The 20,359-nt window shown below is 33.4% G+C and overlaps 1 protein-coding gene across 1 annotated transcript; it reads right to left on the bottom strand.

The window, feature by feature from the left end:
* Window positions 1-4,479: 4,479 nt before the first annotated feature.
* LOC136999886 (S phase cyclin A-associated protein in the endoplasmic reticulum-like) lies at window positions 4,480-17,609 on the bottom strand. The gene is made up of 6 exons (XM_067354789.1): window positions 14,946-17,609; window positions 14,423-14,869; window positions 14,238-14,347; window positions 14,035-14,156; window positions 12,265-12,400; window positions 4,480-4,604 (listed from the first exon to the last, which is right to left on the bottom strand). The coding sequence occupies exons 1-3, from the start codon at window positions 15,069-15,071 to the stop codon at window positions 14,243-14,245; spliced, it is 678 nt and encodes a 225-aa protein (XP_067210890.1). The 5' UTR covers window positions 15,072-17,609; the 3' UTR covers window positions 4,480-4,604; window positions 12,265-12,400; window positions 14,035-14,156; window positions 14,238-14,242.
* Between the last annotated feature and the right edge of the window lie 2,750 nt (window positions 17,610-20,359).

The raw sequence follows: 20,359 nt of genomic DNA, 5'->3' as shown, positions 1-20,359 counted from the left end.
ATCGCCCTTAAAAATCATTCGGTCGATTAGCCCGGAGTGGAAACGTCGCAAAAAAGCACAGAGCTTACCTAAGTACTTAGGGAGAAAAGATAAGGAGAAGGAGAAGCTGGACGAAAGAAGTCGCGAGGAGCCAATGTCCGAAAGGAAGTCCGCGAAATCGTAACTATCCCGCTGAGAGCGAGGAAAGCGAAATTTTCGGCCGACGGTTTTCGCCCCGAGCACGCTTTCGACGAATTGCCCGTGCGGTGCCGTCGATCATCCCTTAAGATATTAATTTTCATGCCTCACGTGTGTGTGTGTGTGTGTGCGTGTGTGGTGCACGTCGCACGTACCGGAAGGTCGTCCGCAATTCGAACGACCAAACTTCTGAAATCTGGCATAACAATAATTAATAATCAAAATCAGTCTATTAAATTTAAATTTGTATTATTTTGCGCATCAGTGGATTCTGTTGCACGACCTATTATGCAAAATCGAATGCAATATAACGCATTTCAAGGATGTAGTTGGTGCTATGCATACAGTCGTTATGTGAAAGGTGCCATGCGTTATCCAATGTTCCAAGAAAATCCAGAATTGAGATCACATGAATCTCATAAGAACGATGTTTATGAAGTAACAAAATTACAGAAAATAGTTAGGGGTGTAAAGGGTGAATCTGAGTTAATGAAAATGCCGCTATTCGACAGTGTTTGGGGTTATCCTGTAGATTATATGCATGGAATTCTCTTAGGTGTTACTAAACAAATGTGGAACATTTGGATTATGCCTGGTCATAAATTTTCTTTAACAGCGCAGAAGCGTTTGATTATTAATAAGCGATTAAGAGCGATAAAACCACCTCACGAAATTCACAGAATTCCGCGAGATTTAATATCTAAAGCAAAATGGAAGGCTACAGAATGGCGATCTTGGTTGTTATTTTATAGTTATCCATGTCTGTGTGGAGTCCTTGAAAATACATTTTTGCAATCTTTCTTATTATTAGTGCAAAGTGTTTATATTCTTTTAAAAACTGACATAAGTGAAGAAAATCTATTGCAATGCGAATTAGATTTAGTAAGATTTGTAGGTGAATGTGAAATATTGTATGGAGAAGAAGTAATTACTTTTAATATGCATTCCTTACTGCATCTAGTACAATCTGTTAGAAAATCTGGACCATTATGGGCCACATCAACATTCCCATACGAAAGCAACATATTTTATTTCAAACAATATGTAAATGGGCCCAAAGGCGTGCAAAATCAAATAATAGAAAAACATTTACAGCTTATGACATATCGACATTCTATAGCCACTGCCGCATTTAACAATGACGATAGTTATCAATACTGTAAAACTTTATTTGAATATCGAAGATTAACGCAATACACAACTACTAAAGATGGTATCGTTTTTAGTGATCATGGTACACCATTAATAAATATAACAGACTCCGCAGAAGAGCCTTTGCTTAATGGTCTTGTCTTTAATAGATGTATGTTTAAAGGCATAGTATTTCACAGTACTTTATACGATCGGCCAAAGAAAACAGATGATACTATAATTAAATTAAAAAATGATACTATTGTACAAATTACAAAGTTTATTTTAATTGAAGAACGATGCTGTATGACAGTTCGAAAAATTATAACTGCTCCAATTAAAGAAAATGTACCAATGTTACATTTAATGAAAGTTGTTAAAAAAGAAAAAAATATCATGATAATTTCGATGGAAGAAATTAAGCAAAAAATGATATTTATAGATGTTGGTGAATGTTATGTATGTGAATTACCAAATACAATCGAATTACAATAAACTTAATCATACTTACTTATAGTTTGTTAATTTATTTACTGTGTTTAAAAAAATCCGATAAGAAACGATCAAAACATTGAAGTATTATTAAAAGTGTATATAAATTTATCGTAGAGCCTATTCGTTCAATCACACTCTTTTCGATGAGATAGAAAAGCTATTAAAATTTGTCTCTTCTTAAACGTTTAAATATTTGAACGTATTTGCTTTTTTATATTTAAGCTGTTTGATTTATCGAATTTGATTAGTCAATTATAAAATATTTATACAAATATATACTCCCCCCCCTACATACTTTTGTATAATTTATATAATTCCTTGCGCTTGCGATGATGTATGTTTATGAGTATATGTGCGTAAGTATTGTGTAAAAATATTTTTATATTTGTATAAATTATGTTACAAAAAACTAATTGCATTCTTTTATATCAGAAGAAAATTATTATTTAAATTTTTTAGGCCAAAGTAATAAATCATTTTTTATAATAATGAAAATTTTATATATACGTGTAATAATAAAAAACGGAAGTTTCTAATTGTTTATTGTAACTAATTATATAGATAGATAGATAATTAATAATAGATATAAGGAAATAAAGATAAAACACAAATATGTATATATTATTTAGATTATATTATTTTCTATATTGTTTAGCGCATCTATATTATTCAATATACATATATCTAAATAAAATTGAACACATCTAAATACAAAAAACGATAAGCAGCCTTTCAAATAACGTGTATTGAATAATATAGATATAATACTAAACGATAGAAAATGATATAGATTAAATAATAAATATACGATTAAATTTATCGAGTAATTTATAGATGAATATATCATATAAAGAACGATAGTCAGCCTTTCGGATAACGTGTATTGAATAATATAGATATACTAAACGATATAAAACGATATAGATTAAATAATAAATATACGATTAAACTCATCGAGTTACTCATGTACGAATACGTCATATAAAGAACGATAGTCAGCCTTTCGGATAACGTGTATTGAATAATATAGATATACTAAACGATATAAAACGATATAGATTAAATAATAAATATACGATTAAATTCATCGAGTTACTCATGTACAAATACATCATATAAAGAACGATAGTCAGCCTTTCGGATAACGTGTATTGAATAATATAGATATACTAAATGATATAAAACGATATAGATTAAATAATAAATATGCGATTAAATTCATCGAGTTACTCATGTACAAATACGTCATATAAAGAACGATAGTCAGCCTTTCGGATAACGTGTATTGAATAATATAGATATACTAAACGATAGAAAACGATATAGACTAAATAATAAATATAAGATTAAATTCATTGAGTTACTCATGTACGAATACGTCATATAAAGAACGATAAGCAGTCTTTCGGATAACGTGTATTGAATAATATAGATGCATAATTGGCTGATCAAATTCTATAAATAGATAGTTTAAATATAAAAAAGCATATACGTTCAGATAAATATTTAAACGTTTAAAGAAGATACGATTTAATTAGATATTAAAACGATAGGAATTGATAGCTTTTCTATCTCATCAAAAACTTGTGTCTGATTGAATTGATATCTTACGATAAATTTATATACAGTTTCAATAAAATGTTAATCTATTTTTATCATTTCTTATCGAATTTTTTAAGCAGGGACCCTTATGATTTAAAATTAATGCTCTTGCTGGTGCATCTGCAATAAAGCATCTAATACGGACAGGAATTTTTCTATCATTCATGGAAACTCCACCATTTTGTATGACTTGTAGAACATCATCAACAAATTGTTGCATAAATTTATGAGGATCACATGGTTTTAATTTTCCAATATAAACTCCTGCTATTATAGGTTTATTATTTTCTATATTTCTTACTCTATATTGTATTGGCCAAAACTGTAAAGATCCATTTAATGTTGCACCATCTGTGCTTATATCTATGATTATTTCAACAGGTAATTTATTTTTAGGTATGCACACTAATTTTTGTTGAAGGGTTATTTGAAAACCAATATGAACGTATTGACCTGAACCTATTGGAAAAATATCATAATTTGATTTTTTTGGTGTTTGAAGAAAAGTTCTTGTTGAACATGGTAAATACGACAAACAATTATGCGACCTCAAAGTACGTAAAATAGCATCACCTTGCACATGTGTTATATTATGCATGAGAAAAACATTACGCAAAGCAGAAGTAAATAAACACTGACTAGTTAATCTTTCACTAGAATTAACAAACAAATCTAATTCTAGATTACAATTAGCAGCTAAATTTGATCTTGAACAAGACTTTGATGCTAAATTAAAATCTAATTCTGATTTCTCTTCTATATTTGAATGTGATATTTTTGAACAATTTAAGTCATTGTCTTCATCTGCCAAATTATTGGCCACAGACAATAAATTTGATTTTCCAAAATTACTATTACAATTTTCAACCAAATTGTTACACTTTTTGTATTTTTTTTTTTATCTTAAAAATAATATTTGTCTTTTTTTTTGCGAAATACTTTTATGCAAAAAACTTTTACTATATTTTAAGTTATCTGCCATATTATATAATATAAAAAAAATAATTTCTTTATATTATATATCTTATAAGATACAATTATTTTAGTATCAAATATAAGAGAGAAAATGAAAATATTTCTTACTGGGAAATCTATAAAATCCTGACTTCAAGTATACAATCCTCGGATGATTTCACTGAAGTACGATTCAAGCTCAGTTATGATTCGGCAAGCTCAAAAGTTTTTTTCTTCTTGTAACACTGTAACATAATCAAAATAAATCAATATATAATATGTACAATATATTGTTGGATATTGCAATTATTATAGACATTTTTGTATGAGTAACCTCTCTATGTTATTTAGATTTCTATGGTAAAGTTTTAGTTTGAGAGGTTGGTAGTATCGTTAATAGTTAGGTTGGTTTTTGTAATATGGTTCACACATATAGTACTTCCTTTTCTTTTTGCGTGTGTTCTGTGGTCACTTCCATTCTCTCTCTCATGTATAACGTTGACTTGTGTTTTTATAATAAATCTATAATTGAAACGCATAATCGGCAGGGCTTGCTTATTTCATACACGAGATACTTACATTGATCGCAAAACTCTAACAGGTTTTGGGCCCAGTATTGAAATAAGACAGCAGGAAAACGTGCAGCATGGATACAAAGTACGCCATAACCAAACTAAATAATACGAACTATTTCGTATGGAAGTTCAAGATGCAATTACTCTTGACGAAGGAAGGTGTGTGGGAAACCGTTATAGCAGATCCACCGAATCCTGAAACGGAAGCATGGAAAAAGAAAGATTCTCTTGCATATGCGACCATCGGATTGAATGTGGAAGATGAGCAATTGATACTTATTCGAAACGCGAAAACTGCTAAATCTGCATAGGAGGCCCTGAAAACGTATCACGAGAAGAGCAACGCTAACAGTGTGGTTCGACTAATAAAGCGTCTTATAAATATGAAATTAGAAGAAGGCGCAGATCTGGAAATGCACGTCACACGCATAGCCGAAGCGTTTCAACAAATGAACGATATCGGTAAGGAACTAAAAACCGAAGATTGGCATGTCGCAGTTCTACTAGGTAGTTTACCAGAAAGTTATGATACTTTGGTGACAGCGTTAGAGTCAAGAGAAACCAATTTGACAACGGCCGTAGTAGAGCAGCGTTTATTAGATGAATGGAACAAACGTAAGAATAAAACTTCTAGTGAAACAAATGGCACGATGGCTTTACGTGTAAGTAGAAACGCGTCAATTAAAAATCGAGAGGACATCATATGCTTCTTCTGCAAGGAGAAAGGACATCTTAAGCCTAAATGCCCAAAGTACAAAAAGTATTTGAAAGACAAGAAAGAAAAAGTAAAAGACAAAAGAAAAAGCAGTGACGGCAAGCAACAAGCAAATTTAGTAGAAGCATCGGAGAAAAGCGATTTCCTATTTTTAACTTCAAGAATTAGCCATGGTTGGATAGTCGATTCAGGTGCGACATCACATGTTACATCTAATAAAAGTATGTTCACAGAATTTAACGAGAATCATCAGGAGAAGATCTTCGTGGCAAATGGTCAACGAGTGGCAGTTGAGGGAATCGGTACAGTACAAATTCATGTAGTAAACAATGATGGAAAAAGGCGATCGATTAAGATTCAAAACGTCTTGTACGTACCCTCAATTAATGGAAGTTTGTTGTCGGTCTGTAAGCTTGTGGCAAATGGGTTCAAATTCAATTTTGTTTCCGATAAATATTGTAACATCATGTATCAAAATGTACTGTGACGTGACGCTTTTCGAGCGCCGTCACAAGGGCGATAGCCCGGCCGAGGGAGCAAGGAGCCCTGGTGTTGCTCCTCGCGTGGAGAGAGCAACCCGCGAGACTCCACAATTTTTGCGCGTCGTTTGTATTGTAATTCCTGTTTTTGTACCGTAATACCGTTTTTGAGTTGTAAGGCGAGACCCCGTGCGGGCGGCGTTGCGTGTTTTGTGCCTCAGGGCGAAGACAGCATCGCCAGGGAAGGCGGACACCGGGGGATCATCCGCAGGGGCCACGCGTTAGTGACCCCACGAAAAAGGTCAGGTACCGCGATTCCGTCGCCTCCGCCATCCAAGCCCTATCTAACTCCGCTTTGGTTTCAGCCACAAAGTCAAAAGCAACACAAAGACACGCAGCAGCGGACCTCGCCCGGCTGCAGACGGCTTCGAGGACCCCGAAGATGCTGCACCCGGAAGGACCGGAGTATGGCCCGGCCAGCCTAACCAGTCTCTTCCGGGAACATCGACTTACCGACACGTTATCAGCCGAAAGACTTGAGGAAACCACAGTGAGCGGAAGGGGGCGCCCTGGATGAACTGTGGGCGGTTCTCAGGGGCCCCCCTTTTCGGAAAATCGGCAGGATGCGCAGGAAGGCGACGCGAATCTGGAAGGACCTAGAGGCATAGCCGAGAAGAGTCACTGTTCGGTGTGACACAAGTGCGCGAGGACGACATCAGGGACTCAACCCGACGACACCGAAGACGCCGAGGACGTCCAATCGTTGTAAGCCGCCTCTCGGGTAGCCGTAGAGTTCCGTCCGGTGATGGCTGGTAGCGTGAGTTCGTTTAATATGTAGTGTCTCTCACATTAACCGTAGTGTTTGATATCGTGAGCGCTCAATTACGCTCAATTACCGCATGTCCAGCCGGCCCCGGATATCGCGTAACAGTCTCTCTGTCTTGTGGGAATTCAGCGCCGACAGTCTTTTCTCGTTGCCGTTTCGTTACCGTTCGTTTAGTTACCGTACCGTCCTGCCGTTACCGTCTTTTAAAAGAAAAGAAAAACCGATTGCTACCGTTTTCTTGCGATACCGCTCCGTTACCGTTTGCCGCGTTATCACCGTACCGGAAGTACCGTGAATGTCTGCGGGCGGATTTTGATCCGGGAACGTTCTCCGCGAGATTGCGGTTACCGCCAAGTTCGCGTCTCGGCGAGAAACGGGAAAGCCCGCGAAAAATAGCCGTTCCGCGACATCTCAGTCCCGGCCGTTAGGCTCCCGTCGCTTAAAGTCTGTTTATTTGGCCTTTACCGGCCGTATCGAATGATCAGAGTATAAGTTCCGTGTTTACCGGATAGAGTCGGATCAGCGGCGAACTATCGTGATCGCATCTCCGTGATTTCGCGTATTTGTCTAACTTTATTCTTGTTATCGAGTAATTGGGCGAATGGCCCTGCTACCGCATTGAACCGTCTCCGCCGTATCGGCTCAGGCCGAACGCTGCACATCTTTACCCTTGTAAGCCAAATTATGGAAATACATTATTGTTAACTATTAAGTATTGAGTTGTCCTTGTGTTCGCCTCTCACTCCAGATATCTACGTTAAGTAAAAGAACTGCGCCCCTCTGCCATACTGAGCGGGGAGCGGCCGAGCAAATTTTGAGAACTATTAAAGTTACCGATACCGCGGTGCGATTATTCGCACCTGGCGCCCATTTCCGGTTACCGTTATCGCGTGAGTTACCTTGCTCCCGAATTGTGTGGAGTACCGCGAGTTACCGAATCGTGCAGTTATTGCCGATTTCGCGAGTTACCTTACTCCCGACGAGCGTGGAGTACCGCGAGTTACCGAATTAAGCATCTGCTTCTGATACCGTAAGTTACCGAGTCGAGCAGTTATTGCCGATGCCTCGAGTACCGATTTCCATTGGGCGTGCTCCCTCGGATCTGGCGTAATTCCGAGGCTAGTTCACGTCGCAGTACAAATTGCTACAGCAATTTTACAAGACAACTTATTCGTATTAAAAGAAGTTAATAAGGTACTATTAACTATTGATGGAGGTCATCCGAAGAATTGTATACACCAATGGCACAAATGGTGTGGACATCGTGATTTGGAGATTGTAAAACGTTTATCTACAGATGGATATGTCAAAGGTGCTGACATTGTAAATTGTCCCATTAATGAGACGTGTGATACATGTCAACAAGGTAAAATGACACGAGTACCATTCCCAAAAGCGACCGAGAAACAATCTAAGGATGTTATGGACTTAGTCCATACAGACGTTTGCGGTCCCATGCAAACAATGACACCATCAAGAAAAAGGTACGTACTAACCTTTATTGATAACCACACTAAATTCTCCGTTGTTTACTTGTTGCAGCATAAATCAGAAGTGTTCAATAAACTAAAAGAATATATACAATTGGTCCAGACGATGTTTAATAAACGACCGAAGATAATTCGTTCTGATAGAGGTGGCGAGTATACTGGTAAAGAAGTCGTCAAATATTTGAACAAAAATGGTATACAAATTCAATACACCACAGCATATAGCCCGCAGCAGAATGGCGTGGCCGAGCGTAAAAATAGAACGCTCATGGAAATGGCACGCTGTATGATTATTGAATCAAAATTAGATAATCGATTCTGGGGAGAAGCTGTAATGATGGCGAATTACATTCAAAATCGCTTACCGTGGAAGTCAGTTCAAGTTACTCCATATGAAGGGTGGTTTGGTCAAAAACCAAACATTCGTCATTTTAAGTCATTTGGATCAAAATGCTACGTCTACGTCCATACGGAAAAACGTCGAAAATTAGATCCGAAAGCTATTTTGATGATTCTAGTCGGCTATGATGATAAATCAAAGGCATATCGATGTTGCAATCCTTCAACACAAAAGGTAGTCATTAGCAGAGATGTGAAATTTCATATCAAAGAGGAGATCTCTGAGATTTACACAAGAACGATGTCATCGGATGGAGAACCGATAAATAAATCAGATCAAGATAAAGAGGATCATAACGATGAAGAGAATCATAACAATGAAGAGGATTATAGCGAAGAAGAGGATCTAGACACGACATATCATTCAGCCTATGGTTACGCTACGACGAAACCACTAACATCGTTCCATTAAGACGATCGGAGCGAAGCACAAAGGGCATACCACCCAAGCGTCTGATAAACGAAATAAATGTCGTTCACGATGAAGTAAAGGAGCCAAAAGAGCTACAACGAGGCTGTGACTAGTTCATTTAAGGATCAGTGGATTAAAGCAATGCAGGAGGAGATGGCATCTCTAGAGGATAATCAGACATGGGAGCTATCGGAATTACCCCGTGATAGGAAGGCAATTGGCTGCAAATGGATTTACAAAGTGAAGCGTGGGGCGGATGGGAGTATCCGTCGCTTTAAGGCTCGACTGGTCGCACAAGGTTATTCACAGAAATATGGTGAAGATTATGACCAAGTCTTTGCACCAGTCGTGAAGCATTCAACGTTTCGCGTGTTACTCTCACTGGCAGCAAGAAATAATATGGAAATATACCATATGGATGCCAAAACAGCGTTTCTAAATGGAACTATAAACGAAACAATATACATGAAGCAACCTCCTGGATTCGTAACGGAAGATCAACTCAATTCGGTATGTCGGCTAAACAAAAGTCTATATGGTCTAAAACAATCTGCCAGATCCTGGAACCAGACATTACATGCAGCACTTTCATCATCAGGATTTTTACAAGGTGAGGCAGATCCCTGTATGTATCGCAAGAAATTTAATAATGATTGGTGCTATATTCTCGTTTATGTCGATGATATTATCATTGTGAGCAGGAAACACAAACTCATTAAAGAAGTCGAGTCAATATTGAAGTCAAAATTTCAAATTGAAAATTTAGGCCCAATTAAAGAATATTTCGGTCTTGAAATTTTTAAAGATGCAGACGAAATATATAATATCAGTCAATCAACATATATTAAAGGGATAATTGCAGATTTTTCATTGACTGACGCTAAAATCTCAGAAGTACCAATGAACAGCAATTATGGAAAAGATATAAACGAATCTGATATTTTGCCAGATACCGATAAATATCGAAAATTGATTGGCCGTTTACTATATGTCAGTGTTATTTCGCGGCCAGATATATCTGCTAGCGTAAGCATTTTAGCACAAAAGGTGGACCTACGCAGCAAGACTGGAATGAGCTTAAACGTGTGGTCAGGTATTTAAAGGGCACGATGAATTTTAAACTGAAGCTTGGTAGCGTCAGCGTAGATGCACCACTTATTGGGTACGCAGATGCCAATTGGGCAGAAAATAAACAGGACCGCAAGTCAAACAGCGGTCACATTTTCTTCGTTTTTGGAGCAGCGGTAAGCTGGTGTTGTAGAAAACAACCATGTGTGGCGCTTTCGTCTACAGAAGCGGAGTTCATATCGCTTTGCGAAGCTGGACAGGAGGCAATATGGTTGAGACGCTTGTTACGGGATTTCAACGTCGATATCAAGACACCAACAGTTATCTACGAGGACAATCAGAGTTGCCTGAAATTCATTGAAGAGGAAAGACTGTCAAATCGAACTAAGCATATTGACACAAAAAGACACTTTATTCGACACCACATGAAGAAAGGTGACATCTCCTGCTCATACTGTCCAAGCGAAAACATGATTGCGGATCTGTTGACGAAGCCACTGAGAGCAGCCAAAGTAAAAGAACTGCGAGAAGGCTGTGGCTTATATATTTGTAATAATTGAGGAGGAGTGTTGGATATTGCAATTATTATAGACATTTTTGTATGAGTAACCTCTCTATGTTATTTAGATTTCTATGGTAAAGTTTTAGTTTGAGAGGTTGGTAGTATCGTTAATAGTTAGGTTGGTTTTTGTAACATGGTTCACACATATAGTACTTCCTTTTCTTTTTGCGTGTGTTCTGTGGTCACTTCCATTCTCTCTCTCATGTATAACGTTGACTTGTGTTTTTATAATAAATCTATAATTGAAACGCATAATCGGCAGGGCTTGCTTATTTCATACACGAGATACTTACATTGATCGCAAAACTCTAACATATATACATATCTATAAAAATATAAAATTTACAATAAACAGTTTTCTTCATTAATCGCACCGCGACTATGTCGGAAAGACGCTTTCTTCATTTGTAAAAGCGTTTCGCATTTATTGAAAATAAAAACAAAACAATATTACACCATAAAACAAAAGCATTTCAATTAATAATATTCATAACAGGCAACAATGGAGTTGCTACTACAAATGCTTTTAAATGCTTTATTATTTGAGAGAGAGGGGGGAGGAGAAAGAGAGAGATAACGAAGTATTTGTAGCAGCAATTCGATCGCAGCCATAAACTATAAATTTTCAATACTGATAGGGAATTTAGGAACACAATCTATATATGCATAATATTTAAATAAAAATTTACATTCTACATTTATACACGTGTAATTGCAGAGTAGCAGCAAAAACAAACATATAAGATATCTTCCAAGGGATTTCAAACTTTTACTTTAAGCAGCGGATCCGATCGTTGCGTTTCGTTATGCAAACATTAGCAGTCGTTTTCGGCGGTGTACATATCCGTAATGACATGTGACCGCCGTTGAATTAAATAGGATATTAAGATTTATCATTTACTTGCATTCTCGGCGATTTTTATTGACAGAAGACTTTCTATTTTAACGCTAAAGCTATTTGTGTCTTATTTCTGCCGCAAAAGAAACTTTACTCCAAAATAATTAAGAAAATTACCTGCAATTTTGACTAATTATTCCAGAAAATGTGTTAGATGTGTATACGTTTAACATTTTTCTCTGCTGTTTTACAGATTAGCAAAAGTTATTGTTATTGCAAAAAATTATCAAGATATTTTAAAAAATGTACGTGACTTGATTGGATAAGCTTTCACTTTTCATGGAATTGCACGATCGCATAAATCTTTATTTGATTGCGTTAAAATTGTTGAACAAAACGAGAAGGTCGGATATTCAATGATATTAGACACTGAAAGTGGTAATTTTGAAAGTTGCAGTTTCATCGAAATGTGCATGCGGTACAGAAATATAACACCTACGTGTGAAACAAATGATGTAAAATGGTAACGTTGTACACTTACGTCAGTTGAACTTGCGAAGACGGAACGTGATACGTATTAAATATTTCTTAGCGGTCATAATAAACGCTGTCAATTTCCGTACTTCCGCTGTACGGTATTTGCTCAATCAACTTCCTTCAGCCGTCAGACACAAGCACTAGAATTTTAAGTATTTAATTATTTTCATATATTTATAATAAATACGCACATATTTTTATTTGTGCGAAAACCACGAGAACTCATATATTTTATAAGTACTCATTAATTTATCTTTTTTTTAAAGATTACATCATTTTTTATTTACAAAGAACAAAATATATAATAATGATTCTGTGATAATTAGCATGTATTGATGTTTGATATTTATACATATGTGAGCATAAGTTATGCGTTCTTGCGAGGACACATCTATTGAGAATTAGAAATAAAGATGCGGATATGTAAATGTGATGCGCAAACTGCTTGGATTTGTAAATTTGTCGTTTAGCTTTCGAGAGAAAATGAACATGTTCGGAAACAGGACATTCAATGAAATATATGTAACTTTTCGAAACTTTATCTACATGCCTATCTTTCACATTAACTCATTTTAGAAGACGACGTGCTTATGTGCATTCGAATATCAACGTGTACCTTGGCTTACGTCCCGAAACTTTACCGAGAAATGAAAATTTTCATTCGATAACTTTCAATTAAAACACATTACGGATAGAGAGCATATAACATTACATATATATTTCTCCTAAAGAATAGTTTATTCGATAAAAAAATGTTTAATTGAAAAATATTTCTAGATTAAGTCGCTTTTTTTTTAAATCAGAACTAAAAAATATAGATTTAAAAAATTAAAAATTTGATAAGAATCGTTTTTACTCAAAAAATTGTTTATAAGAAAAATTTATATGTTCTTTCCAATAATGAAAAATAAATATGATTAAAAGTTTCATTATGAACTAATCCTCAAGTAATTTCATATTTTAAGACTCTTGGTTTATTAAAGCCATTTTGTAAAAATTTGTTCGAAATTGAGCAATGCACACAATTTCGTTATTTATTTGATTACTTTTAAAGTTTAATTTGCAAATATTTTTATTGCTTATACAAAATATAAAATTTCGATATTGATATTCGACGTAAATGACAATTATTACGATAATTTTTAGGCATAATTATACAACAAAGAACTAAAAATAAAATACGAGATATTAATTCAATTGTAAAAATCGATTTTTTTGCTAAAATTAAAAAAAAAATTAGTACAATTATCCGGAGAGCTATTGATTCCTACTAGAATTAACTCTTTAATTTTAAGATGGCAGCATGTATCGGGTAAATAGGGATAGATGTTGATTCAAACTATATTTTGCAACACAAGACTCAAAATTCTAAAAATTTTCTATCGAAAAGCACAGAATGACAAAGCATAAAAAGCAATGTGAAGAACTCTAATCAATTATTGATTTTAATTTTAAACCGAATTGAGCATTATCAAAGAATAATGAAAGACAAATGCGATACAGAGATATGAAAGAAGCCTCCAAATAGCTTCAGCTATTTTAGTAGAGTACACCGAAAGATTTTTCTCAATTTCGGTGTTATATTTAAAATTATTATTTCTTAGTTTTTTGTTTATTGCAATTTATTTAGCCAAAAATGGATAAAATTGAAAAGATAAATATATATTCATCTCTGCTCGTTTTTCCATTATAAATTATTAGACTGAAATAATCACACGAAAACAATTATTCTAATAATCTCTATTAAAGCTACATAGAATAAATGCGAACTTACCTCTAAACGTTGTAAAAGTAGGTCCAAAATAACGAGAATTTTGTTGCTTAAAAATAGTCTCTGTGCTCGCAGGATTTCCACCAATACCCGCTTTGTAAATTCGACATAGCGATATGATAGCCCTAAAATGTTAAGTATAAATAGAAAATATCTTATAATACTAATTGAAAACTTTTATTAGTACCAAATTACAATATACTTACTTATTTCATAAATTATTCGACACATTTTGTGTATTTAAGCCTAGATTCAACAAGTTTGTTAAGGTGTCAAATCTATTCAAACTTTTGAAAGCATCTTGATCAAATGGACACTGAAACAGAATAGACAGAATGTAATTATGTGAAATAATGAAAAAAGATAGCGATTTCTTCATTATGGGACTTACCGATTTAGAGAAAGCTCGAACAATTTCACCTAAACAGCGCTCCAAGGCAGTAAGTGCCACAGTCGTCCACGCAGACTTGGAATGATTATTATATAATTTATCTAACTCTTTTAAATTGCATCTAAACTTGGCTTTATTGGCTGATTCGGTAGATAAATTCTGATTAGATTCATTTTTGTGTTTATCTTCCCATTCTTGACCGCGTAAACTCATGCGCTGTTTTATTTTTCTACATCGGCGTTTCAGTGCCTTTTGCTTTTCTTTCGCAACTTTGTTGTTGTTCGCGTTATTATTATTAACTACGGTGATTGGAACATCCCGTATCTGCGCAATATTAAATCGTTGAAGTTCATCTCGCGATGGCTCGCGATTATCATGCGCATTTCGTACTGCTTCAAGATGCGGCTTTCCTTTCAAATGGCTCAAAAGATGCACTTCGTTAGATATCTGTAAGAAAATAATGCAAATAATATAATATCTCGTAAAAAAGAGAAAAATAGCGTTGCTTAACCAAAAAACTTACAATCGTGTCGCATAGGGAACATTGTTTTTGAGCGGGATAAGATTTAAGAGTAGGTGGTACTTCTTCCGATCTTAAAATTGAAGATTTTAACCGCGCGCTGTCGAATGTGTTCAATATTCTCCACATGCCGTCTAGCGGATTCTTGTTGCTTTTGCGCTATTTTCTTCTGTAGTTCTTCTTGATTAGCCAGTTGAGCTGCATAAAGTGCCGATAAGCGTTCCTCGCGATTTCGTGCTTTTTCCCTTGTTAATTCCTATAAAGTAAAAATTGATGGATTTAGAAACTTTATCTATTAAATTGAGAATTGAAATAATTATAATGAAAATAATTTTTACAAATGCAACGTGCTTTTTGCAGACATAACCCAACTTTTTCTTTACATACAGCAATATAAAATAAATTATATATAGTATATCTTTAAAATATGTAAAAATTATTATTTTTTCAAATATTTATTGATAAATTTAATAATAAAAATATTTATTTATAAATAAATAATAAGTAATTACCTTTAATTCATGGCAGGGCACGTTCTCGAGAAGTCGGAAGTCGGAAGAGAAAGAGACTGTTGCTGCGTTGCAGCCATGTAGCGTTCCGGATTCCGGAATTCCCAGGTTCTGAGAGGGCGCTTATCGTATGTGGTGCTAAAAATTATCATATTTAAACAAAAATTAATAAAATGAATCATTTAAATACCATTTTTTTAAATATAGATATAATTGCAAGTAAAAGTAATCAATAATATTAACTGCTATCGAATTAATTCTTGTTTATCTATTTATTTATTTATTTGTGACGGTTATCTCACGTAATTAGAAATAGTAATCAAAATTATTTCAGAAATGTGGAAATAAAAATTTGTAAAGAAATACTAAAATATGTATGTATATATAAATATTATTCCGAAATTTTATATAAAAGTATAAAAAAATATTAATATATATTTTTAATTATTATTAATATGTATTAACCATTAAAAATTTTTTAATATTTATTAAAATATTTCAGATTAAAAAAATGTAAACATAAAACATTTTATCATTATGCAAAATTGATTATGGAGATCATGCGCTTGAGCTCTATAATATATAATAATGACGAAAATAATAAACGTACAATTTATAATACATAACTGTTAATTCTTGCAATCAGTTTGTGATAATCATGAGTTGACAATTTAACCTCAATATGTAAGGACACATTTTTCCTCATATGTACGTTAATTCGTGTTCATGATATGTATCATCATAATATGATTACAAAATATACATAATTTTGAAGTAAAAATCTGAAGATCATGACGTGATGAAATCTGATCATCAGGCATTGCCATCTGGGCTTGTACAAAAAAATGACTCAGACGAAATTTGCATGATTTCGAGAGATCTATCTGATGGTGACCTTGACTTTGACCTCGCAGTTGATTTTCAAGGTTATTTAAAGGTCAGAGTTATTTTTTTAAATGGAAACCTCTATTTTTGATTTCAAAATCTAATAGCTGGTATCAAGAGCTTTTCAAAACACTATAATGAAGTTATTTTTTATTAAGTACTTTTCGAGTTATGAGGCTTGTAAATTACAGTATTTTGACATAAAATACAAAATATCTTGTAAAATATTCAATTTTTGGGAATCTTACCTTAATACTTTTATGCATAAAATAATGAGACAAATCAATTGGTATAAAGAAAACACATAGTTGCTTTCAAGAAAAAGTATGCAGTTGCATGTTGCAAACTACATATTTTTTCTTGAAAGCAACTATGTGTTTTCTTTATACCAATTGATTCGTCTCATTATTTTATGCATAAAAGTATTAAGGTAAGATTCCCAAAAATTGAATATTTTACAAGATATTTTGTATTTTATGTCAAAATACTGTAATTTACAAGCCTCATAACTCGAAAAGTACTTAATGAAAAATAACTTCATTATAGTGTTTTGAAAAGCTCTTGACACCAGCTATTAGATTTTGGAATCAAAAATAGGAGTTTTCATTTTAAAAAATAACTCTGACCTTCAAATGACCTTGAAAATCAACTGCGAGGTCAAAGTTAAGGTCACCATCAGATAGATCCCTCGAAATCATGCAAATTTCGTCTCAGCCATTTTTTTGTACAAGCACATCCCTACGTTTTAAAAGGGTGGGATGGGTGGTCTGAAACACCCGGTATGATTAATTTAGCAACACGGGGTAAGTACTTAAGTGAATGTAATAAGATACATTATAATTAGAAGCAAGTGTTTTTTTTTGTTTAATTGTTTATAATACAAGTATACGTATATAAAGTATATGTAACACATATGCTTCATCGTATTTCAGTCATTTATCAATCTCTTTTATTTTCAGTGGTGAAATCTGTAGTTTTGCTGGAAATAATGCAATTTTTTCCTATGCAACATATACTAGTGTTAGAAACATACGCTACAATGTTTTCTGACTATTTATTCCACGTAAAGCAAGACTGAATGCTGATAATGACATTTATTCTGATAAGATTACGGTACGAATGAGATCTTAATATTGCGCTGCATATTTATGTTATATTTTGATTATTTTTAATGTAAGGAGGTTCAAGTGATATTCTTGTGCTTTGTAAGCGGATCTGTAAGTCTTGCAAGTCTTGTTCTTTCGAAGAAGTGTGATTGTATAAGCATCCTTTTATGCTTAAAGGAACATGGTTATTTTAGTAACATGAAACAATTTCTTTTGTGTATGTAATAAGATACATTATAATTAAAAGCAAGTGTTTTATTTAGTGTTTTTAATACAACAGTATATATAGAGTATACGCAACATATATGCCTAATAGTGTTTCAATCATTAATTAATCTCTTTTATTTATAAAAGTAAAGAGCAAGAACATATTATTATTAAATACTTACGATAAAATAGTAATCATGATTTTCAATTTTAAAGAAACTCGCCTAATTGTATTCGAGTGTCTTCGTTTCCAAAAGATATGTATATAGCTTTGTTTTGTGCTGCTGTCTCTTTATGTGTATTTTCATCGACAGATCCTACCTTGTATTAATACCTAATATAAAAATAAAAAGCAATACTGCATTATAATCTTATACTTATGATAAAATATAACATTATATATATTTAATACAGATTTTAAATCTAAATCTCACTAAAGATAAAAGAAATTGAATAATAATTGGAAAATTGTCAGACTTACGTTGCGTTTGTATACTTCTTGTATTATAATCATTATAAAAAGTATAAAAAATGCTTGCTCCAAATTATAATATAATCTTATTAAATACACATAATATATCGATATGTTTAATACTAAAAACTCAATACTATATGTAAGAGAGTCTCTCCCTCCCTCCCCCTCCCCCCCCCCCCCTTCTCACTCTCTTCCAATCTTATAATTTTCCGATGAAGTAAATGATGTGATTGAGTAAACGTACTTTTATGCTAACTGGAAGAAATTTGGTTATTTTAGCAATACCAAAGTTTTATTTGCCAAAAGGTGCAGTATAATTATTAATTACATATAATATTGTATTACATTAATATAGTAGTATTCTAAAATGAAAATAATGTTTCAAAATGCATTGACTGAATAAAAATACAATGTAAAATTAAAAGATGATTTTTTTGCTTGCAGTCAGGCACCGCGGAAGTATTTTTTATCTGAGGGGGCAAAATTTATAAAGGGGATACATAATATATTCATAATATGTATATATATGTAACTCCATTCAAACACCAAATAATAGGCCACTTAGTGGGTAGTATAAATGTACAAAAAATATTTTGTTCTAATTAACTTAATGCGCTTACTTTTCTTTGTTATATAGTGTATTTCAATTGAATGAGTAAATAGTAAAAAAAAAAAGCAAAAAAAAAAGAAAAAAGAAAAAAATAACCCATTTTTTCATCTTTGATGTAAATATTTGATACTCAATATTTTTGGTCATAAAATACTTGAAGAAAACAGAAAAATTTCAGGGGGGCTACGCCCCTCCCCCCCTGAATTATCTCTGGGTGTGCGGTCGCCCCCTCTGCCCCCCCCCCCCAGTTCCGCGGCGCCTGTTTGCAGTACTACTAATTAATTTTCAGTCATCGTTTTGTTGTGACATCCATGACATCCTGAAAGAATACATGAAAATTATCAATTTGAAGGCATGTTTGAATTAATTACATAATAAAAAAACTAAACATTTTTCATAAAAATTAATATCTTGTAGTAAACAACAATTAAAGCAGTTGCAATTACCATAATGACATCACTCATATGTAGATTGCCGTAGAGTTTTTTGCTTATTGTGTATCCATGTTTTTATTTGCGGCGATGTTCGGTAAGATCAACATTTGTACTTTTTCTTTATTTCTTGAATTTCTCGTAAAGACGGTAGCGTTAAATTGCCCATATGTAAGTATAGCAAATGCTTGAAGGACTGTTTCTTTTTCTTTTTCTGTCCAGCGCGTCCTCTTGGTTTTGCCATAAGGAGATGCTAGAAGAAAAACCATATATATTAAAGTAATGTATATACATATTGAAATTGATAGATGATAAATCATAAAAATAGATATAAATATAAACAAATTGATAAATAATAATAATGCGCACAACCAAAATATAAATTTTAATCGAAGTAAAATATTTACTGGATCTTTTCCGTTTATTATTTTTTTGTATCTCATTCTCAATTATTATGCCATCAATAGATGTATTATGTGAGGGTACGTCTGAAATATATATATAAATATTTTGTCGCAATTAAAAATGAGTTTCGAATAAACATGCGCAAGGTGAAAAATTGAACTTGTTACGAATAATATTTTAATAATATTCTAATAGTTTTGAAATCTTCCAGCAAACAATGTATTTAGTAAACAAGAAATCATTAGCACACAGTTATTACATGGAATGTTTCTTTTTCGAGATCAAACCGTGCGTAACTAGAAAATTAAATATTGTCATTTTTCGATAATGTGAAAAATATTATGTAACATCTTTAGTTCTTCTCTAGTATATTTTCAGTTAAGCAAAAATAAAAAATTAGCTCTAATATAATTACTTAAAGATAAATTCTCTTTGTCCATATACATCGTCGATGTATTATTGTTGTCGTTATTATTATTATTATCATCTTCTACTTTTTCATTTTCTTCATCTTCTTCGTGTTCGCTGTCTGATGAAGATTCATTCAAATCTTGTGCATTACCTTGGACCGCCTCTAAATATTGTGATATTTTAAGAATATCTCTGCTTGCCAAGGGTTGTCTATAATGTTCTCGATGTATTTTTTCTGCATGTCCCATGAATGTAGCCAAATCAGAAACATCGATATCAGAGAGATTTAATTGTATGCAATAAGTTGCCACGTGTTTCCGTAAAATCGTACCGCGTAAACTTGATGATTCAATTGCATCGCATTCTCGTGCGAATTTG

This window comes from Linepithema humile, chromosome 5 (assembly GCF_040581485.1).
Source record: "Linepithema humile isolate Giens D197 chromosome 5, Lhum_UNIL_v1.0, whole genome shotgun sequence".
Taxonomy (NCBI): Eukaryota; Metazoa; Arthropoda; class Insecta; order Hymenoptera; family Formicidae; genus Linepithema; species Linepithema humile.
Note: the sequence above shows the minus strand (reverse complement) of the source record. Positions and strands in the feature narration are given on the sequence as shown.

What these genes read in the sequence shown, in the direction of transcription:
- LOC136999886 (XM_067354789.1), bottom strand. Translation starts at nt 15,071, where the DNA reads ATGTGGAGAATATTGAACACATTCGACAGCGCGCGGTTAAAATCTTCA. An exon ending in GTTCCCTATGCGACACGATT is followed by an intron (nt 14,870 to 14,945) that starts GTAAGTTTTTTG and finishes ATTTTCTTACAG; the next exon opens with ATATCTAACGAAGTGCATCT. An exon ending in TTCGAGCTTTCTCTAAATCG is followed by an intron (nt 14,348 to 14,422) that starts GTAAGTCCCATA and finishes ATTCTGTTTCAG; the next exon opens with TGTCCATTTGATCAAGATGC.